The following is a 22,472-nucleotide window of genomic DNA, read 5'->3' as shown; positions in this document are numbered from 1 at the left end:
ATCATAACTTTTTCATTTTTAAAGATAATTGAAAAATTCTTTTAGTTCCCAACATTGCACATAAAATCCTTTTTATCCATGGAATTTTTAAATAAATATTCAGTAATTAGACTATGTAGACTGTATATAAGATTTTAATTATAATTTTATACAAAAATAGAGGTTTACATATAAATATCACTTCAAATTTATTTTTGAAGTAAAATTTGAAGTAAATTCACATACATAATATGAATTATTTTATCTAAATGAAACATTTTACAGAACCAAAATTGGAAATAAAATAAAAAAGTTATAAAGTTTTTAAAATTGGGATTCTAATCATGAAAGTGTCAATTGTTTATTTAGTTGTTTATTTGCCGACCAATTTGACACTTAATGATATGCAAATTAGTGAATATGACATCAGTAATGAGATTGGCGACCTCTCCTATATGGAAGTCGTGTACATTGTAGTTCATACATGTACATTTGTACATTATCACAACGTGCGTATCAAAATAGGACTTATTGGAAAAACCAAGCAGAGGATTTAATTAAGCAAATGAAAATCCTCAATAACATCTCATGTACATGTATAATGCTTGCACATTAAAATGTCATGAGTTCCATAACATAAACACATTATAGTGAAATGACCTTCACCAAGATATACGCAAGTAAAACATGTATGATGTTCTCAAAATCAAAAGGTTTAAAAAAAAAACAGTTATACAATATCATACTGCATAGTTATTACAAACGTGAGCACATACTTTTAACCTTCCCAAATGTACCAGTTCCAAGTGTTTCACCCAAAATGTAATGCCCAATCTTCACTTTCCCTTCAGATGGATTCTTCTCCGCCATTGTCGGCAATTTTTACGATAAATAGCCACAGGATGTCCCAAGACGCTCTACAACTAATCACTGGTGGAAGAAAGTATGGAATATCTGTTATGCATTACATAATATGCTTGAACTACGGGTGATGGAACAAAGTATGCCGATGTGGAAAAGATTTTTGGTCAAGTTTGTCAACAAACTGTCACGTGACCAAAAAACTTCCGATTAAGCATTTCCGGTTAAAAGTGAAAGTGAAAATAGCAACTAAGCTGAGAAAAGCCCGCTTTGAAAAGGTAATCTTATCCAGGTTTCTGATGTTAACGACATTTTTTATCGTTATTCCTCCAAAAAGATATTGATAACCAGTCTTTTTCTGTGGCACATGTACTTGTTTGTGTCAATGGGGCGGGAGAGGAGTCAATTTGTGTCTGTCTTGCCACCCTTTCAGTTTCAGCTTGAGTACACGGCTTGGGTAATTGTCCAAGTCGTTTTTATAAAATATCTTTGTTGTTAAAACTTTCTTAAATATTAACTGGTTGTTTCTCCCTCAGTTGTTTTTAACATTTATTTAATTATTTGTTTATATTTATCAATTATTTATTCATCTATTTTTTCTACTTATATGTAAATTGCTCTTTTTTAAATCAATTATTATTATTTTTTTTATAAGTTTACCACAGTCATCCATCTTTTTTTAAAACTTAAATACAAATTTATGTAATATTTGTAAATTTATACAATATTTTAAAAATGTATGGACAAAATATACTGTGGCCGAGATAACTATGGCTGAAGTGGTAGTGTGGCCGAAACGACTTGCATCGGTAATATACTTTATTTATTGATAAATGTAGATGTAAATAAACTATTATCACATCATCTATTTTTGCGAACATTATTTTCATGTTTGAATGTACTACTTCTACTTTTATAAACAATTAATTTAAGAAGACTTGCGCTGTAGTATGACCGATCAGAAGCGGAAGTGACCAGCAATTAACATGTAAACAGTTCATGAAAATTGATGACTCACGGGAACATGTGACAGGAACAGTTATGCTGTATCATATGGTGTACACACTTCATGACACTAATTATTTCTGTTACTACTGAGCATTTTGTCCTACAAAAAGTTTGATTTCATGCCATACTGCAGAATATCAGGTTCACTTCAAATGCTTCTTTCAGTTAAAAGTGTATGCCAGACCTACCTAGTTCAATTCTAGATTCATATTCCTGTTTGTTGATCCCATATTTATTTAAAAGATTTTGAAGTTTTATTGTTTTAACATGTTTTTTTTTTCTGAAGAAGACTGATTGAGATCTCACTTAATCTCTTTTTTTTATTCAGTCTTTCATTGCATTGCTTCAATAATAATGAGGAGACTTTTGTGGTTTAATTAGTTGCTGTTAAAATCTTATATTGATAAGTAATTAGGTATACTATAAATGTGTTGCTTATTTTTCACATTTTGATAAAACTGATATTTATGTCTAGACTTACACATGGCCCCTTATCATGTTACATGTAATTCACTGATAATTGCATTAAAGAGAAAATCATAAGATCAAATTTCTGGGTTGAATTAGAGTGACAAGTGCATTTGCTTTATGCAAAAGTTGGTAATTTGTTTCAGTGTAATGATTCCAACATTCTGATATTACCCTTAAATCTTGTTTGCTTTTTGTGTATACTTACTGCTCTGCCAAAAATATATTAATGCTAGTTCTGCAGAAAGAAAATATCATAATTTTCATTTCTAGTGAAATTTGAATGCAAATTAAGTACATAATATACTTTTTTCATTAAAAATTTAGTGATCAGAAGTTTGTATACATGAATACTTTTGTAATCAAAACATGGTCTTCCTACTTCCACTATTAGTTCTGTTTTCCTTTTTTAATTTTTATGGCATTTGTTAATTTTATTTTCTAGATGTTTAGTTCTCAGGAACAGCTTGATAAAAGAACTGGTCCATATGGTATTGGTCGTCTAAGTTATCTTCAGTCATTGGTGACAGAGTTTCAGGACACTAACAGTTTAGGTAATGATGGCTATCATGTAATATGTCGAACATATAGAGCAATGTCAGTTTGAAGGACGAGACAGAAATGATCACTTGTAATGAAAGGAAGCCCAAAAGAGCAATGATTCTAGTTATGCTTTCTGCCAAGACTTTCAATGTAAGCATGTTTTTCTTTAAAATGGTTACAGTGGCAAAACCAGGGGGAAGTATGGCAGGGGGTAGACCCTTCCTTTTAAAAAAATTCAAAACCCTCTTTTTCAAAATCAATGGGTCAACCCAGCTCTGGGTGACATCACTTGACAGTCAGATTGATGCTACATTTCAGTTGTAATCACTGATACTGATTTTGAAAGAAAGCACTAACCAGGTAACAACAATATTATGCAAGTTAAACTAAGTTATAAGAATAGGAACATATTGAAGTCACTAATACAACACATGATTCCTGTTATTATACATCACTATTTCATTCTTCTTATATACCAGTGAAGTTTTCACATATCCAGATGAGATTATTTTTTTACTGACTTCACAAAATGGGTATAAAAAAAAATCGTGTATCACCTACAAAGTACGAAATTGAATTTACACTCCTCCATTGATACTCAATACTAAGGGAAGCACCAAGTCAGACAACCGAAAGTTTGTTCCAAGCCAGATTTGATTTTGCTGGTAGGAGGTTTCTCCTTTTATTCTATGAACTGGCAACATTTTTATTTTTTTAAATTTTTAAATATTTTATTTATGTAGAATCTAAACAGCAGGTTCTTGCCAATCTTGCCAACTTTGCCTATGATCCCATCAACTATGACCATTTTAGAACACTCAACATCCTTGATCTTTTCTTAGGTGAGTAAATTGTTGTTTGAAATATTTGTGTTAGTATTAAATGTAGTTTTCTCAAAAGTACAGATCTAAGTACAGTAAGGACTATTTCCACATAAAAATATAGCATATGTAAACCAAAAAAGCATCAGCTGATCCATGGGTTTATTTTTATATCATGTATCACCTTACCGAAGACAGTGTCTGAATTTTATATGGACTGATACTTAAATGTTTTTGATACTCTGAAATAACATTTACAGATGCTGTAGAGGAAACTGATAACAAGCTCATAGAATTTGCTGTAGGTGGGATCTGTAATTGCTGTCTAGGTAAATGATTCTTCAATAAGGCCAGATTTATTTTGCAACCAAACATATTGTTCATATACACCATGGTGCAACAGTAAAGCATCATAACCACTGGATTTTTTTAAGTAGCAGTCTATATTAATCATACAGGACCTCAAAGAGTTTATTTTTATTTTGTATTCAGAAATTACTACAGTCTACAAGTTTGCCATTTGGTTTTTGCACTTATGAGATAAAAAAGAAATAGATTATGTATGAAGTTGGCACTTTTCAAGAGTCATCCTGTTTTTCATTTGCTTTGATATGGTTGACTTTAGTGTGAGATGAATATTTCTAAAAAATGAATATCCGAATTCTTAAAATTATAGCATATGTAGACTGAATTAGCATCATTTGTTCAGCGGGTTTTTCTACACCATGTCAGAATCATCTCTACAATTGACAGGGTCTGAATTTTATATGAATATGTACTTTTACATACAAATCATAGTGCAAGTTGTTAGTAAAAATTGTAAGAAATATTCCAAAGTATGTTACTGTTTATTGTTGTTATTGATTAGTTTCTGCCCTTTCATATTTTTCTAATTTTCTTTAATTTTTAAAGAAACAGATTCTCCGTCTAAGTTTTGATTGGACTTATTTCTCCATTTCTCCACTCTTGAAATTAAAATTTAGATTTCAACATGCTAGCTAGGCAAGTTCGAACCATTCCTACATGAAGTGAAATCAATAATAACCATATTATTTTTGGAAATAATTAAAAAAAATATATATATTTTTATACATATCAGATAAAGAAAACAAGGAGTATATTTTGAAGAATAATGGTGTACAGCTGATAGTGAAATGTCTATCAAGGTAAAACAAATCTTCCACAATACATTAAAAATGTGAGAACAAATACACACGTTGCATGTCCACGTTTCCTTAAGAGGGAAAAACCAGGTAGTGGGTGGCACATGAAAAATTTTGTTTAAAAAAAAATTCACCTATTTCATATCACAAATGCATCCTTTCTCTAAGTTGAAAGTTGGTTTTACATAGAAGGCATTGAAATTCATTGAAAAGGGGGGATAACTCTTTAATTTGTACAAATTTGGTTGCATTTTTAGTCAATTTTAAAGTCTATATCTGAGCCATCCATTGTCAGTTTCAAACAAACTTTATGCTATTTGACATACCTATAATATATATACATTACATTGGAACAAAATACTGTGACAGTACTTTAATTTGTGGATTCTTGAATTCATGATTTTGAGGTGTTATGTAAACACATCAATGGAAATCTCCTTTTTGTTGGGAACCAAATTTCATGGTTTAGCCTACCCACGAAAACCATGAAAATTGGTACCCCACGAACAATAGTACTTTCACATTATTCACTGGGATATAATTTACCTTGTGCTACCAATATCATAGGAACTGCCTGATTTTCACATGGACAGCCTCTTTATATATCCCATACATGAAAATAAATGCTTCTTAAAGGGTTATTTCTTATCAGAATAACATAAATAAGTATTCAACAATTTAAAACTGTAGTTATGTTTCTACATGTAGAAAAATGTGATCACTGGTACTATTTTTGTAAGTTACCACTGACAGTGACAAATTATAAAGTTATTTTTTAGTGTAGTGGAAATGGTCGAGTAGTTCGGATTAACAAATCATTTTTTTGGCAAATTACAAATTTGATTTGGTAGGAGAATTAACAGACACAAGAAATAAGGCATTTGCCATAGAATTGAATTGTCAGATTGTCATTACTGTATATTGAAATATATGTGTTGTGAAATATGTATTCACATATATTAATTATCCTGAAGTATTTTGGGAATTATAACAGTTTTGGGAAGACAAAAATATACTTAGGGATAATGGTTTAGCATTGTCTTACCATTTAAGTTATTAATTATTATCATTTTAACAGAAGTCTGTCGCTGTTTTGACGTTTTGACAATGACAAGCAATTAGAACATCTTATGTGTAGCTTAAAAGATGAAGCTTTGGTATTTGTGACCAAATTGCCTGTACCTGTAAAAGGTAATATCAGAAACCTTTATACTGCACTGGACCAGAGATATGGTTCATCATTTACTGGTAACTCATGTGGAGGGGGAAAGAGTCCCTTATTACTGTACCCTGTGCCATTATAGAACTACAACTTTTAGATTGTTGGAGAGACATGTGTCAACATATAGGAAGCACAAAGATGCCATTGCAGATTTCACAGATAAAGAACAAGATTTTTTGAAAGTATCCCTTAGTTCTTATTTTGTTGTTCTCGGTACAGACTGTTCTGTTGACGCTATCCTAAAATCAGCATTGCCAGAAGAAGCTAAAAGCGACTCTGAGGGTGAAGCAGAAGACAGCAACTCAGAATCTGAATTTCAGATCCGGGAATTTAGCACAGAGTTCTCTTTTTGAACCACTGAATGCCAGATTGATGAAATATTTCAAAACTACAAAGAATTAAAAGCTGAAATTAATATACTTAAGGGTTCACATCAGGCAGAGCTTAATAGATTTGCTGATTTTATAGCCAGAAAGGAAACTACACTCAAGCACAAATCAGATGAAGTTAAATTTCTGAAGGAAGAACTTGTGAAAAAGGATGACAAAGTCCGCGTTCTTGAAAGGAATGTGAGACACAAGGACAATGAAATTGAAAGTTTGACGGAAACTTAGATTTTATGAGAATCAAGACTATCAATTATATAAGAACAATAAAACATTTGATTCCGAAAGAGATGAACCAGAAAAGAAGGAGATGAAAAGCGTTGTCCAGAAACTGTTTTAAGTTTATTTATATTTCTTGTGGATATTTGTAAACAATGTGTGTTGATATTGTTACGACAGTATTTTATATTGTACTATTTTTTTTTTTAGCAAAATTTTGTTCATATAATTAAAGTCGATTATTTAAAGGTAACTACATCTTTTTAGGTGCTTTAAGGGGGTGAATGCCTCAGCACTTACTTGGATGTTTCATTTGTTCTACAGAAAAGAGATTATAATAAATTTTCATTATCGTTTCTTCAAAGAAATTTTTCCTTTTGAATTTCGAGGACGAAATTATTTCTTTGAGGGGGGAGGGGGTAGTGTTGTGAAATACGTATTTACATATATTAATTATCCTGAAGTATTTTGGGAATTATAACAGTTTTGGGAAGACAAAAATATACTTAGGGATAATGGTTTAGCATTGTCTTACCATTTAAGTTAATAATATTATCATTTTAACAGAAGTCTGTCGCTGCTTTGACGTCTACATTTTCCGCCAAAAGTAGAGTTATCGTTCTTTTGGTGTACATTAACTTTTATACCAGGACTGGTTAGATATGGGTTTAAATTCCATGTTTTGAGTAAATTAGTCTTGTTATAGAATATTGTTGTATATAGTTATGTTTTATTCGTTCTGCATATTTGTCAGTCGGTTGTGAACGTCTTTTATTCCGCGAAATTAGTGTATTGCGGGAAATTTCATGCGTTGTCATCAACAATCTAACGTTGGTGTTTCTACTGAAACTAAAGTTGGTAAGTTCGAAATTTGACTGTCCCAGGGATCGGCTGTGTTGTTCCCTTGACCTGTTTATTTGCCACGTTTGGACGATAAGCTTTATAGCTCTTTTTATACACATCTTCCGTATTTCAAGTGTTTTTAGACGGTGAATTCCGTAACGCTTTTACTTGAAGGTGCTGTTTTTGTTAACCCAACCCCGTCCTAGATTTGATATTTTATTATTATCACTGATAATTATTTAGTGTTATATTTATACTTTTGTCTAAATTACTGACATTATGCAGGTTCTTTGACTTGGGTAACGGAATTTGTATATTGTTTTTGGATTGTCAAAATTATATTCCTGCATAATAAAATATTCATTTTTATACGTGTTACATGCAGCTTCTACGCCCATCAGTTTCTGATTATTTCGTAGATTTCCGCTCGGTTTCCTAGTTTTACAATATATGTTATGAATATGCTCACAATTTTATCATACCTTTCAAATTTTGTTATTCTTGTTTACCACTGAAAGTTGATCCCATGATTTTTTGTTTGCTCTGTGTTGAAGGTTAGACCATGCCCTTTTGTGATTTTAACAGCCCCTCTTCTGAGTAGTATAATATACTGGTGTGCCTAACCATCCCTTCACACTTTATACAATATCTCAACAATGCTGTCACCAATTTTTGTGAAAGTTTTGTGAATTGTTTCTTCTGATTGATGTAGCCTCTCTTTCGAATTTAAGAAATTTTCAAGTTATGGGACTTTGTATGTTCAAAAATGGGGTAACTTTTTTGTTTTCTGACTATTACTCAAAATTCTGTTCAGCAATGTCAATGAAACTTTGTTTGTTTCTTTACATTCATTAAAGCTCCCTTTCAATTTTTGAAGATTAGTGATTTTACAATTTTGAGTTATGGGACTTAGTTCATATAAATGGGGGAATATCGCCAGTTTTTAGACTATAACTCAATAATGGTTCTAATTATTTTCTTGAAACTTTTGAAAAGTAAGTGAATTGTTCTCTTGATTGTTGAGAGCTCCCTTTTAATTTTGATAAATTTCCAATTTTTTGCCATTTCGAGTTATTGGATTTTATACATAAAAAGGTTGTTGTGCTATTTTTGGGCATGCTTCAAGAAATTTTCTTGAAAGTTTGTTGAATTATTTATTTCTACTATTGTAAGCTTAGTTTTGATAATGATTTAATTCAGATTTTACATTTTTGAGTTATGGGACTTCATTTAAATAAATATGGGGCAATTTCTGATTTATGGACTTTAACTCAAAAATACTTTTACCAGTTAATATAGGCTTTTGATTTGTTTATCATACACTATAAAAAAAAAAAAAACCCAAAATTCTTGAATCTCTAAAAAGCACTTTATCCATCCGTGTGTTTGTCCATCATGTTATCTTTTTATACAACTGCAAACTTACCCAATCTTTTTTGAAATTTAAATGCATTGTTCCATGGGGCATGATGGAGGTCCTTACAATTTTTGGGGGTTTTTGCCCCACCCAATTTAAATAAAGGGGGAAAATGGGTGTTATCATTAGAATTGTTAGGAAAAGCTTATTGTTGATCCAATTTTTATTATTCAGATGTCAGTCTGTTTCTTTTTAAATTCTGTTGAAACATTTGTACTGGATAGGCTTATCTTTAACCATTATGAAGTTGAAGGAGTACAAAATAAGGCAGATTTTGAATTTTTTTTTGGATTCCTTATAAAAATTACTGCCTGCATTTTTCAAAACAGATTTCAGATATTTCTTAGTCTTAAAGTTTTTGAATTACGAGGAGTCAAAGGGCCCATACAAAAAAAAACTGACTTTTCAGCTCACCTGGCCAAAAGCCATGTGAGCTATTGTCGGCCATCGTCATAGTTGCCGTTAACAATTTTTCAAAACTCTTCTCCTCTGACACCACTTGACCAATCGAAACCAAACTTAGCATGAATGTTTCTTGGGGTATCCTGCATAGAACTGGTATGGGGATTTTTTATCTGTCGAAAAACATGGCCGCCGTTACTAAAAATAGAACACAGGGATCAGACAGTAGTTTTTCACATATTTCTCCAATACTTTTAGGTTTAGCCAAATTCTGACGTGGTGTTAAGGTGTTCAGCATGATGAAATCTATCTTCAATCAAATTTTCATTTTCATCTGTTAAGCCATGTTGGAGTTACTGCCCTTTTTCGACGTTTTTTTGCTGTTTTGAATGTTATTTCTCTCAAAAATCCTCCTCTGACACTTGACCAATTGACACCAAACTTGGTATGAATGTTTCTTGGGGTATCCTGCATAGAACCTGTGTGGGAATTTTGATCCATTGAAAAACATGGCCACCATTACTAAAAATAGAATGTAGGGGTCAGACAGTAGTTTTTCCAATTTATCTCCAAAATCGTTAGGTTTAGCCAAATTCTGACATGGTGTTAAGGTGTTCAGCATGATGAAATCTATCTTCGATCAAATTTTCATTTTCATCTGTTAAGCCATGTTGGAGTTACTGCCCTTTTTTGACGTTTTTTTGCTGTTTTGAATGTTATTTCTCTCAAAAATCCTCCTCTGACACTTGACCAATTGACACCAAACTTGGTATGAATGTTTCTTGGGGTATCCTGCATAGAACCTGTGTGGGAATTTTGATCCATTGAAAAACATGGCCACCATTACTAAAAATAGAATGTAGGGGTCAGACAGTAGTTTTTCCAATTTATCTCCAAAATCGTTAGGTTTAGCCAAATTCTGACATGGTGTTAAGGTGTTCAGCATGATGAAATCTATCTTCGATCAAATTTTCATTTTCATCTGTTAAGCCATGTTGGAGTTACTGCCCTTTTTCGACGTTTTTTTGCTGTTTTGAATGTTATTTCTCTCAAAAATCCTCCTCTGACACTTGACCAATTGGAACAAAACTTGGTATGAATGTTCCTTGGGATATCCTGCATAGAACGGATGTAGGGATTTTTGATCCGTTGAAAAAAATGGCCACCATTACTAAAAATAGAATGTAGGGGTCAGACAGTATTTTTTCACATATATCTCCAAAACCGTTATGTTTAGCCAAATTCTGACATGGGTTAGGTAAAAGTGTTCAGCATGATGAGATCTATCTTCGGTTAAATTTTCATTGTAATATGTTATGCCATGTTGGAGTTATTGCCATTTTTCAATATTATTTTCCTATTTTGAATGTTATTTCTTTCAACAATCTTCTCCTCAGACACCACTAGACCAATTGGATGCAAACTTGGTATGAATGTTCCTTTGGGTATTCTACATAGAACCGATGTGAGGATTTTTGATCTGTTGAATAACGTTGCCACCAAAAATAGAACATAGGGGTCAGACTGTGTTTTTTCGCATATATCTAACTGTAAGGTTTAGCATAATTATTTCAATTGCTGAAATGACCCTTATTATAAGGCCTTCAAAAGTCTTCAGGGATTATAGTTGTCAAGTGACTCCTTGTGAGTGTTATTGCCCTTGAAAGATGAAAAGTGCCTTTTTTTAGTTTTTAGCCATTATCTTGAAAACTATAATAGATAGAAAGAAACTTTCAATCGCTGAAATGATCCTTTAGATAGTCCTACTAAAGTCTTGTTGAGTCAAAGTTGTTGGACAACTTGTTAAATTTTATTGCTCTTGAAAGACAAACTTGAACAAGGTGAGTGATTCGGGCTCCTGGGAGCCTCTAGTTTATTTTTAGACTGATTATGAAAAAAATTTTTTTTTTGATTCCTTGTAAAAATTCCTGCCAGTGTTTTCTGTTATAATTGAGATTGCTCTTATGATTTTTTAGATACATGGGGTCAAAGTGGCCAGACACCCCCCAATTTTTTTTATTTTTTTTCAAAAATTTAATGATTGTCAAATTTTGTGCTATATTGTGTCCATAATGAACTACAAGTCATTATGCTTAAGTGTGTCAAAAACTAATATTGTGTCCACACTTCAACTTGCATCATGTGAACAGAGTTGGATGGCAGCAGTTGCATCATGCTGCACTTTGTGAAGCTCTTTATCAAAGTTTTATTGCAAATATTTAAGTATTTATCTTACCATTTTAATTCTGGGTTAATTATTATCCTGTGTTATACATTTTATCACAGTCAAAATTCTGAACTGTATCAAGCTTGAACTTTGTGTCTATATTTGCCCATCTATTCAGGGTTCGACCTCTGGGGGCATATCTAGCTGCACTCTGTGAAGCAATTTTCTTTAATTTGTATATGACTGCTTGAGTGGTTTCCTTTCAGACATTAATTGTAAAATTATTTTTTCATTTTATTTCTCGTCTACTGTATGTACAAATAATAGTCATTAATTAAGACTTATGTCCAACCTCTTGGTGTCAAGGGCACTTATTTCCTGCTGTTTACTTATATTCATATACACTTGTGTAATCAATTTCAGCAAAACTTTGGACATCCTAGGAGCATAGTGCCTGGTACAGCAGGTATGGCTAAGGCTGTACCAATAATTTTTTCTTGGCATGGCAACTACCTTACCTAAAATTCATGTCAACTATAAAAAAAAATAGTATTTTACTCAAATGAAAACCAGTTCAAACATGGCTAGGCATCATTAAAGCCATACCAATCGAGACTTTGGAGCTAGGCCTCTACTTCCCGGTATTTTTTTGTGTGTTTGAGTGTTGCCTTAGTTAAAACTTTTCTTCGTGAGAATTATTTTAATGATATTGTACTTTTGTTTACTGTTGGATATTACATTATTGTACTTTAATTTACTGTTGGATATTACATTATTGTACTTTAATTTACTGTTGGATATTACATTATTGTACTTTTATTTACTGTTGGATATTACATTATTGTACTTTTATTTACTGTTGGATATTACATTATTGTACTTTTATTTACTGTTGGATATTACATTATTGTACTTTAATTTACTGTTGGATATTACATTAGTTATTACTATGTATATGTTACAGTGTCTGTGAAGAGACAGTATTGTCAGCTATAACCACTCTAATGTATTTGACTACTCCTTCTTCAAAAGCAGGTGAGATCAGGTTTCTAAATATGAACCTTAGAATATGTTGGCTACTGGGTCCATTCCTGTGACATATTTTAATTACTATAAATAGCCATCCATTTTTAGGGATGGTACTGATATATAAGTTGTTAATCATCTTTTTATTTCTGTTTTTGGCTTCTTCCAGTAATTCAGACTTTAGTTTAGAAAATTACACTGTATAGATAATAAAAATAAATGAACTTGTATTATTTTTTTCCTCTGGTTATGCCAAAATTAATTAATTGCATGTTCCCAATTTCTCCTCCCAAAAGCTAGGCAGGGTGGGTAGGTAAAACATTTTATTTTATTGTTTCAAAACAAAGAAATCGTAACAGGAACAACCAAACAATCCAGATTTTTTTCAATTGGCAATCAAATGTGCAGGGTCCGCATTGAAAACAGGTGGGGTCGGGAAATCGGAAACACACAATTTATTTTGGCCTTATTGTACATTTATAGGTGTAACTTCATGAGTTGATATGTATTTTTTTACTCAATATTTAAATATTTGCATATTTTTTTGCAAAAGTTATAAGTATGATGAAACAATACTTTTATGTAAAAAAAAATGTTTTCTTAACTTATATGATGTGACTGATTTACTGGTTATTAAAAAAAAAAAGAAAATTAAAATTGATAGGGTAGCACACATCTTAGTATACTTGTTGACAGAATTGAAAGAAATAATCAGTTCTTTAGTATTCCATAATTATAATTGTTATTACAAATTACCATGATATTTTCTTTATCTTTCTAGATATTTGTAGTATACCTGTAGTAGAATGTATGCTAAGGTTAAGTCAAGCGTCAAACAAAAGAATAAGTAATCTGGCACAAGTGTTTCTACAGGTATGATTCGTTAGGTATTCTTACAAGATTAATGCAGTGTCTCACATATTTTTAACAGGTAATTTAAGTAATTGGTAAATTTGTTAGACACAGACCACTTTCTTTTTGACAGGGCAGGGGGGGCTAAGATTTTATATTGAGTTGGAAAATTTTCTGTGCAAGTGTGAAGATATTTTTTTTTCAGCAACAGCCCAAGTTAAAAAAATTTATCTTAAAGGCTTCATTGTTAAGTACTGGGTAAAATATTGAATCATATTTTTTTTTCTGTCCTCGGCTGAGTAACAAGAAATTTTTGCTCAAATTTGGAATAAATTGATCTTTTTCAAAATAGTCACAGCTCTCGGTCTGTCTGTCTGTCCATTTGCCTGTCCTCATTTCTTGTGTTAAAGCATAATTCTCTTGAACCACTTTTTGAGAGAAAAAAATCATCTAATGAGGCAAAATATTTTCAATTTTAAGTTTCAGGACTCAGAGTCATAATACTATAATCAACTACATTCGATGAAAGACTCTACTTATCTGATTGTGTCCATGAAATTACTGTCAGATGTTACATTTTTGTTTATAAAAGTACATTAATTTGACCTGTTTCAATGAACCAGACATTATTATTTCATGTGTGATTAAGCAAACATTTTGGAAAAATTCTAAATGTCGACAAAAAATGTACTAAAGCAGCAAAATAGACAGACATTTCAGAGACATAAAAATTTAACTACATGGTCAAATTATGAATAAAGGAAACTGAGACAATATTATACTCAATGAAGCTAACAGAAAAAAATACTAGTACATATAAACACTGAAGACAAGGAAAGCAAGATATCACACAAAAAATCAAAGCACCCACAAAGACCAGGACTGACATAAGGTGCTCTGGAAAAGTTAGTTTGTTGGATGTTCTCCACCAGCAGCACCAGTCAAGTGAGTAAAATAAAGAGTCAAGTTCAGTGAGTTCTTAATCAGTTAAGATGTGAAATCTAACTGAAGACATCTGGTCTGATCTGTAATTATTATTTCAGGATTACTGTACCAAGGACCAAGTTAGTCAGGCTCAAAAAGTCCAAGAGGAATACAGCTTTTCAGGAGGAACAACTTGACAAGTTACAGTCTGTTACGATGAAAATATCAATTAAATCTCAAGTGTCAAGATGTGTTAGGCCTTCAGTGCTGCAGCCCAGAAACTGTAATCAAGTGTCACAATGTGTTAGGCGTTCGGTGCTGCAGCACAGAAACTGGATAACATGGAACTGTTTGGCTTTTGTGTTTATTGTTGATTGACTCATGTTCAATTTTTTGTTGTTTTCACTTTTGTTAGTTAGTTTTAATGATATTAAACGTATATTAAACAAATTTTATTAACTGTATATAAAACTAACAGCACTCATTGATATTACTTTGTATTATTTGAATTGTTTTAAAAGGAAAACTATTGTCTTGTACCTTACTTTGATATTGTAACCATAGGGTTTGGTGTCCCAAAAACCAATTTGAACTGACTACTCTCACTACAAACATAGAAAATATTTTCGCCTATAAGCACAATATACGAAAAACATATGAAAAAAACAGCCTTCATATAAATCATAGGATTACTTTTGACATTTCTTTAAATATAAAATGTACATGTAATTCAGCATGAAACAAGCTAGAATTGAGAAATCTTAATTGGTATAATACATTTGTAGACATGTTAAAACTACATACATCTTTAAAACATCAATACTGAATGAGACTATCTTGGATCTGGAATATTAACCGAATAGTCCATATCCAGATAATCTAGGTACACAGGGCGACGTGTCCTTCTGAATGGAGGATTTGTTGTAGATGCAGTCTTAGTGCCAATAGTTACAAGTCCGCCTCCAAGGTTGATAGTTCTAGCTTGAGTTGGTGTTGGTAAATGGATTGGTCTTCTTGTTGCAGTTGGCCTTATTATGGGCTTTGGTTTTGTTGTTGTTTCCATGCCCCCTGAAATTAGTCTTGGCCGTGTTGTCATTGCATCTGGTTGGAACGTCACTGGAGTAGGAAAGGGTGGAAGTGTTCTGAAAAGACTGAAATTTAGGATTATAAATGTATACATAAATAATATTTACATGTAAATGTTTTGGTCTTGTAATTGTCAATAGCAAGAGAAAACACAGTGCAAAATTTGGTATCAATCCTGAATGTTTAGATAATTGAATGATAAAAAGGTGTTTTACATCTTGATTCTTAAATTGCAATTTTCTTATTAGGATTATTAATTGATCCCCATAATGGGCCATTATGCTACTTTTCTGTCACATTTTGTCCCTTTTAAATATTTAGGCTTTTACTTGTCTCATGTCTATCATCCACAAATCTATCAGGATCCATGAAACCAAAACTCCAAAACTAGCCATCCAAAGCTAAAGAAAAACCCATCAAAACTACCGAAAAATAACCATCCAAACCACCAAAAAGCCCACCCAAACTACCAAAAAATATCCACCCGAAATACCAAAAAATATACATCCAAACTCACAAAAACGTCATCCAAACCGCCAAAAATTACCCACCCAAAACTCCAAAAAGCCCATCCAAATCACCAAAAAGCCCAACCAAACTACCAAAAAATATCCATCCAAACGCACAAAAGGGTCATCCAAACCGCCAAAGATGCCCAACCAAAATATTTTTAAGTTCCTGGTATTAATATAAAAAAATATCCTAGAAGATCTAGAAGTATCAGTATGATTGTATTTTGAAACGATGACGAAAAAACAATAGCTATTTCAAAAGGAACAAATCATACTACTTTTTGCACTTCCGTCCCTTTTCATCGACCGAAACATTTTTATTGTGTATTCTATGCTTCCTATTTGTTCCTGTTCTTTTTCCGCGATATTTCGCTGATTAGTCTACTTCACACTAATATTGATATCCTACCTTGAAATGACATCAATCAATATAGCATGTGGTTATATGTATACGTATGGCACGCGAAATTAACCAAAACCCCGTTATCTATAGGACGACACCGTTATCTGTGTGTTAACACACTGTAACTCTCAATAACACCTGTGATCGATAATTAAATTCCGTTATCTATGTGTTAGCAACCTGTTAACCCATAGATAACGCTTTCTAACCCATAGATACATGCAAATTATTTATCATCACCGTTTGCTATTGACAATTAATTCAGCCGGTCTAAAGGAAAAGTGATGAGTAATATTAAGAACCACCTCGCGCTTCCCATGGCAAGTAGCCAGTACCATCCTCTATGCCTCTATTAATATTCCCTACCTAAATTGAATTTTTTCAACACAAAAACAAATCACGATTCATCTCCAGCCAATTTCAAATTGCCTTTAATTCCATTGACCCCTCGGCTACCTGCACTATGCAAACATTCACCATTTCAGGTATTATGCATTCATATAAGGCAAGCCAGTAGTAAAAAAAAATTACACTCAAGGATTTTTTGGACTACTTTAAAAAAATCTTGTTCGTTAGTATCAATTTTTTTTCAAATACATAAGGGAGTATAACCCCCACCTTTTGAGTCCAGCGTACGGCATAAAATTTGGACCAAGTCACAAGTCTGCATTTGGGTCTAATTAAGAAACTTTTTGCATCCGGTAAAAAATTGGCTTAATCCTGTATACGAAAATGTGGGGGGGGGGGGGTTGTACCTTCATTTAGCTAATTATAAGTACAATATAGGGACTTGTTGGTTGCCCCCGAAAATCATATAGTCAGAAGAATTACTGAGGTCCATTGAATTTTTAGAGGACCACCTGGTCCATATATGTTGCCATTTCACCTGCAGTATCACTAACTAATGTAGTTTACTATTAATCATCTGTGAGGAAAAGACTTTTATTGTGATGTCAAGGCGGTCCATATAATGTCCTACCAATCCATTTAATATTATAAGGCACGGCACATGTATCTAAGAAAGTAAACAAATTATATTAAATATTATAAAATATGGCTTCTTGCCAACTTCATATTTCTGACCTACTATTTTATAATTTCATTGTGACTAGCGATATTCAAGACAATGCAGGTTTTTGCAAAACTAAGTTTTAAATGTATTTGTACACTAGATTTTCTGCAAATGTATATTCCTTTGCCTACTATTGATCCAAGTTGGTGCCCGACACCCACCAATGCTCCAACAGATAGTTTGATTATATATAATCACTAGAACAACACCTCCTTAGCCCAGTTGATACTTTACATGTTCAAAAAGTAATTTTCACTGTGAATTCCGAGGACAAAAATCTTAAAGTTGCATACCATTGTGAAGCTTGGAAATAAGGCATTGATAATCATCATGCTATTGGTACGATGATTGAAGAAATTCTTAACAAAATTTACTGACAATCCACGTTTACCTTTTCTGCTAACTGACAGCATGGAGGCAAATTACTCACACATATAAACAATTTTCATACATTTTTGTAGTAAATTACAAATATGATTTTAAAGTACACATTATCAGCTTTATTTTGAATACTTTTCAATCAGATGAATTTGTATATACCTCTATTATTCAATGGACCTCAGTAATTCTTCTTTTAGGGGAACACTTTGCTACCATCAAATGCAACTAGGTAGTTAAATTAGAAAAAAAGGGCCAAGGTAATCAAGGGAACAAAGATTTGAGCAGAAATTAGAAGAATATAATCCAGGGATAAAGACTAAACCAGGAAACAGACACACAATACAGAGAGTATCAAATAACAAACTGCACCTACAAAGAAACAATTTAAGCAAATAGTCAACTTAGACTTGACCAAATGCTGGGAGCATAGACTAGGTGCATCGGTAGGGTAGGCATCCTCTGGGAGCATAGACTAGATGCATCGGTAGGGTAGGCATCCTCTGGGAGCATAGACTAGATGCATCGGTAGGGTAGGCATCCTCTGGGAGCATAGACTAGATGCATCGGTAGGGTAGGCATCCTCTGGGAGCATAGACTAGATGCATCAGTAAGGGTAGGCATCCTCTGGGAGCATAGACTAGATGCATTAGTATGGTAGGCATCCTCTGGGAGCATAGACTAGATGCATCAGTAAGGGTAGGCATCCTCTGGGAGCATAGACTAGATGCATCGGTAGGGTAGGCATCCTCTGGGAGCATAGACTAGATGCATCAGTAAGGGTAGGCATCCTCTGGGAGCATATAGATGCATCAGTAAGGGTAGGCATCCTCTGGGAGCATAGACTAGATGCATCAGTAAGGGTAGGCATCCTCTGGGAGCATACACTAGATGCATCAGTATGGTAGGCATCCTCTGGGAGCATAGACTAGATGCATCAGTAGGGTAGGCATCCTCTGCTTTTCAAGAAACATTTTATTTTCAAGAACATTTTACATTCAATAAATTAATTTGACAGTGTCTAAGCCAAAATGTTAAGGGTATGCACAAATATAAGGTTAGTTGGGTAGCATGAACTGTACATTTGAAATGTCACATTGTGTGGCATTGGATATTTAAAAACAGAATGCTGTTTACTTTATGACACACAGAGAACAGTTATATCAGTGGGACAGATATGATAAAGATGTACATAAATCACCAGTCCAGGGACAGTTATGGTATGGGTGTAAACCAGTCATCAGTTGAACATGTACATTATATGATTGTTGGACTGAACTGTTACAGAAGATAGTTATACGAACGGAACAGTTATGATATAGGTGTAGACCTGTCATCAGTCCAACATGTACATTATATGATTGTTGGACTGAACCGTTACAGGGGACAGTTATACAAACGGAACAGTTATGATATAGGTGTAGACCAGTCATCAGTCCAAAATGTATGGAACGCCTAAAATGTCTAACGAGATACACATTTGTTTACGTGTTGTCAATTTTACATTACTTGCTGTGGTTTTATAATTACTTGTGGTCATTTTGCATTTACGTTATGTAGGAACATCTTTACATTATGTCGTTTTGTCTTTACGTTCTGTCATTTCGTCTTTACGTTCTGTAATTTTGTCTTTACGTTCTGTCGTTTAATGATTACGTTATGTCAACATATATTTACGTAATGTGGATTTATCTTTAGGTGCAGTGGTTTTCTTGTAACATGATGTCGTTTCATCTTTGCGTTATGTCAATCTCTAAATACTTTATGTGCATTTTCTTTTCTTTACGTGGAGTGATTTCTTCTTTACGTGATGTGGACAAAAATTTCATGATGACGTGTGACCTCGGAACTTTTCGATCGTGTAAACTTCAAATCAATCCGTAAAAGGCAAAATAGACGTCACAACGCCGATTAGAAAAATGCTGAACGAAATACACTTGGGTTTTCTATCTAGTCACCCTTATGGCAAGCCAAAGTGGACAAAAATGAACAATTTCTAATATTAAAAAATGATTTTTTAACATTACAAATTCATTTTCTGATATTACAAATCATTTTTTAATATTAAAAAATCAATTGAATTTCTATCATTAAAAAAATATTTTTGAATATTAGAAATTGATTTTGTAATATTAGAAAATGAATTTGTCCTATTCAATGACGATTTATTAATATTAGAAAATCATTTTGTAATATTAAAAAATGTGACTGATTTTCTAATATTACAAATACATTTCCTAATATTACAAATTTAATTTTTTTTTTTATAATATTACTAAATGAGGAATTTGTAATATTAGAAAATAAGTGTTTTCTAATATTAAAAAATGATAATTTTAATATTACAAATCCATTTTCTAATATTACAAATTAGATTTCTAATATCACAAAACACTTTTTTAATATTAAAAATTCAATTGAATTTCTAACATTAAAAAACGATTTTTTAATATAAGAAATTGATTAGAAAATGGATTTGTAGTATTCAGTTACGAGTTTTTAATATTAGAAAATCATTTTGTAATATTAAAAAATGTGACTGATTTTCTAATATTACAAAAATATTTTTTAAAATAACAAATTCATTTTCTAATATTACAAATTCAATTTTCTAATATTACAAAATGTGTGATATTTTATAATATTGTTAAATCAGGAATTAAATTTCTAATATTAAAAAATCTTGATTTTTGTCCACTTTGGATTGCCATACACAATAGAATATTTATTCTACAATAAACAATTGCTTATTTGTTATTTACGTTAAATATTATCACAATTGATACACCTTGGACTCTGTTAATGACTTGTGGCGATTTTCGTAGTCAGAATATATATTTCTAATTCCAAAAACATGGGACTTTCGACTCCCGCGAAAATTTGAATAAATTCGATTCTAAATGTTATTGCGTGACTAAATTTTAATTTTCTACATAAATAAACCTCCAAAATTAATTTTCAAGAAAGAATTTTTAAAAATGTTAAAAATCTTACCCCTACCCCCAGAAAACTGGTCTCAGTATCAAACTTAATTTTCATTCACAGCATACCGACACTGTGAAACTCATATTATAGGCAGTCATTATTAAGATAATGATCTACTCAACATATCTGATCAATTCAGGCGTTTGAATTGCATTTACCATAAAATCAAGAAAAGGGGAATTTACAGAACTTCTTTATCACCGGTTATTATCTTTCTTCAGAATACCGTAGTTTAAAAACGTGTTTGTGTGATACAGTGCATGCATATGAATTTTTCCAAGTCAAATAAGGTGAGAAATTACCACCCCTACCCATGAAAAAAATACCTCAACATGAACCAAATATTAGTTTTAAGTTCATTGACGGTGTACAATAGGCATGCTGAGTGCTATTGTTTTCATCATTGATATATCCAACGTCACTGCTCATTTCATGAGCGTATTATTTTAGTTTCAAGGCGACAATAATGTGTTTTTCGTAAAAAAAAATTGAATTTTCGCAATTTCATTTTTCTTCCATTTCAATTCCAATTGGCCTATTTTTTTAAAATACCGTACTACAAAAAAGCTTTTGTACATAAGTACTACTATATAGTTTAGTAGCTTTCTTGTGAGCCCAAGTTATAAATATTTGAATTTTTCCAAGTCAAGTTAGTGCAAGAAGTACCCCCTACCCATGATAAAAATACTTCAACATGAACCAAAATGTTATATTTAGCATATAATCGATGTTAAAAAGACATGCTGGGTACTATTGTTTTAATTATCGACGTAGTCAACATATCTACTCATTTCAGGAGCGTATTGTTTCCAGTTTCAATGTGAAAACATTGTGCTTTTCATAGTAAAGAGGGTTTTTTTATTTCATATTTTCTTTCATTTTAAAACCTGTTTTGTGCAATTTTATTAAATACCGTACTTCAAACATGCCTTTGCATATCTAAACAGATTTATTTAGTAACTTAGCTTTCTAAAAATCGAAGGCGATGGGCCGTATTAAAGTATTTTTATCATGGGTAGTGCAATTTTTGCACTAACTTGACTTGGAAAAGTTCAAGTACTTACATATTTTCTGGGCTCATTACAAAAGCTACTACATTATATAGTCGTATTTTAATGTACGAAAGCTCTTTCGAAGTACGGTATTTGAAAAAAAAATACGCCAATGAACGGCAAGATGGAAGAAAAATGAAATTCCGGAATTTTCCCTTTTTATGAAAAAAAACCACATTATTGTCGCCTACGCTCCTGAAATTAGCAAATATGTTGGATGCATCGATAATGAAAGCCATCGCCCGCAACATGCCCAGTGTACGCCGTTTATATGTTAAAAATTAACATTTTGGTTCATATTGAGGTATTTTTGCATGGGTAGGGTTTTTTTTGCACCAACTTTACCAGGAAAAGTTCAAATATAAATTACCTGGCCGATTTGAAAGCTTGCACACTATATAAATCTACTGTATCACACAAAAACCTTTTTTAAACTACGGTATTCTGAAAAAAAGATAATGACGGGTGATATAGAAGAAATTCTGTAAATTCCACTTTTTACGAGTTTATAGTAATTGTAACCCTATAAAAAATCACATGCCTGAATTATTCAAATACTTTGGGTAAATAATTATCTTATATTATGAATGCCTAAAATATGAGTTTCACGGTATGCTGTGAATGAGAATTTTGTTTGATACAGAGACCAATTTTCTAGGAGTAGGGGTAATATTTTTAACATT

General features: G+C 32.2%; 4 protein-coding genes across 26 annotated transcripts in view; 2 read left to right on the top strand and 2 right to left on the bottom strand.

Annotated features, from left to right (window-relative positions):
- The window catches only part of LOC148629511 (5'-AMP-activated protein kinase catalytic subunit alpha-2-like), a 31,216-nt gene extending 30,179 nt beyond the window's left edge, over positions 1-1,037 (bottom strand). For all 20 annotated transcript variants that reach the window (XM_088552666.1, XM_088552681.1, XM_088552735.1 and 17 more), the window contains exon 1: positions 756-1,037. In XM_088552666.1, the coding sequence (XP_088408792.1) occupies positions 756-849 (94 nt within the window). In that variant the 5' untranslated portion in view covers positions 850-1,037. The remainder of the gene's footprint in view (positions 1-755) is intronic.
- LOC148629506 (uncharacterized) overlaps positions 1-22,472 on the top strand; it is a 204,880-nt gene that overhangs the window by 60,929 nt on the left and 121,479 nt on the right. The window lies entirely within an intron of this gene.
- On the top strand, positions 1,001-14,751 carry LOC148629510 (armadillo repeat-containing protein 7-like). The gene is made up of 8 exons (XM_088552853.1): positions 1,001-1,118; positions 2,762-2,870; positions 3,603-3,701; positions 3,941-4,009; positions 4,780-4,846; positions 12,464-12,534; positions 13,307-13,398; positions 14,421-14,751. Exons 2-8 carry the CDS (start codon positions 2,762-2,764, stop codon positions 14,496-14,498), a joined length of 585 nt encoding a protein of 194 aa, XP_088408979.1. The 5' UTR covers positions 1,001-1,118; the 3' UTR covers positions 14,499-14,751.
- Positions 14,739-22,472, bottom strand: part of LOC148629509 (sushi, von Willebrand factor type A, EGF and pentraxin domain-containing protein 1-like) — a 69,487-nt gene continuing 61,753 nt past the window's right edge. For 3 of the 4 annotated variants that reach the window (XM_088552517.1, XM_088552536.1, XM_088552543.1), the window contains one exon: positions 14,739-15,452. In XM_088552517.1, the coding sequence (XP_088408643.1) occupies positions 15,134-15,452 (319 nt within the window). In that variant the 3' untranslated portion in view covers positions 14,739-15,133. The remainder of the gene's footprint in view (positions 15,453-22,472) is intronic. The other variant, XM_088552526.1, reaches the window with a different exon arrangement.

Source organism: Perna viridis, chromosome 1, assembly GCF_037379345.1.
Source record: "Perna viridis isolate PV_CMFRI_1.1 ecotype Kerala chromosome 1, ASM3737934v1, whole genome shotgun sequence".
NCBI lineage: Eukaryota > Metazoa > Mollusca > Bivalvia > Mytilida > Mytilidae > Perna > Perna viridis.
Note: the sequence above shows the minus strand (reverse complement) of the source record. Positions and strands in the feature narration are given on the sequence as shown.

What these genes read in the sequence shown, in the direction of transcription:
- LOC148629510 (XM_088552853.1), top strand. Translation starts at nt 2,762, where the DNA reads ATGTTTAGTTCTCAGGAACAGCTTGATAAAAGAACTGGTCCATATGGT. An exon ending in TCAGGACACTAACAGTTTAG is followed by an intron (nt 2,871 to 3,602) that starts GTAATGATGGCT and finishes TTATTTATGTAG; the next exon opens with AATCTAAACAGCAGGTTCTT. An exon ending in CATCCTTGATCTTTTCTTAG is followed by an intron (nt 3,702 to 3,940) that starts GTGAGTAAATTG and finishes TAACATTTACAG; the next exon opens with ATGCTGTAGAGGAAACTGAT.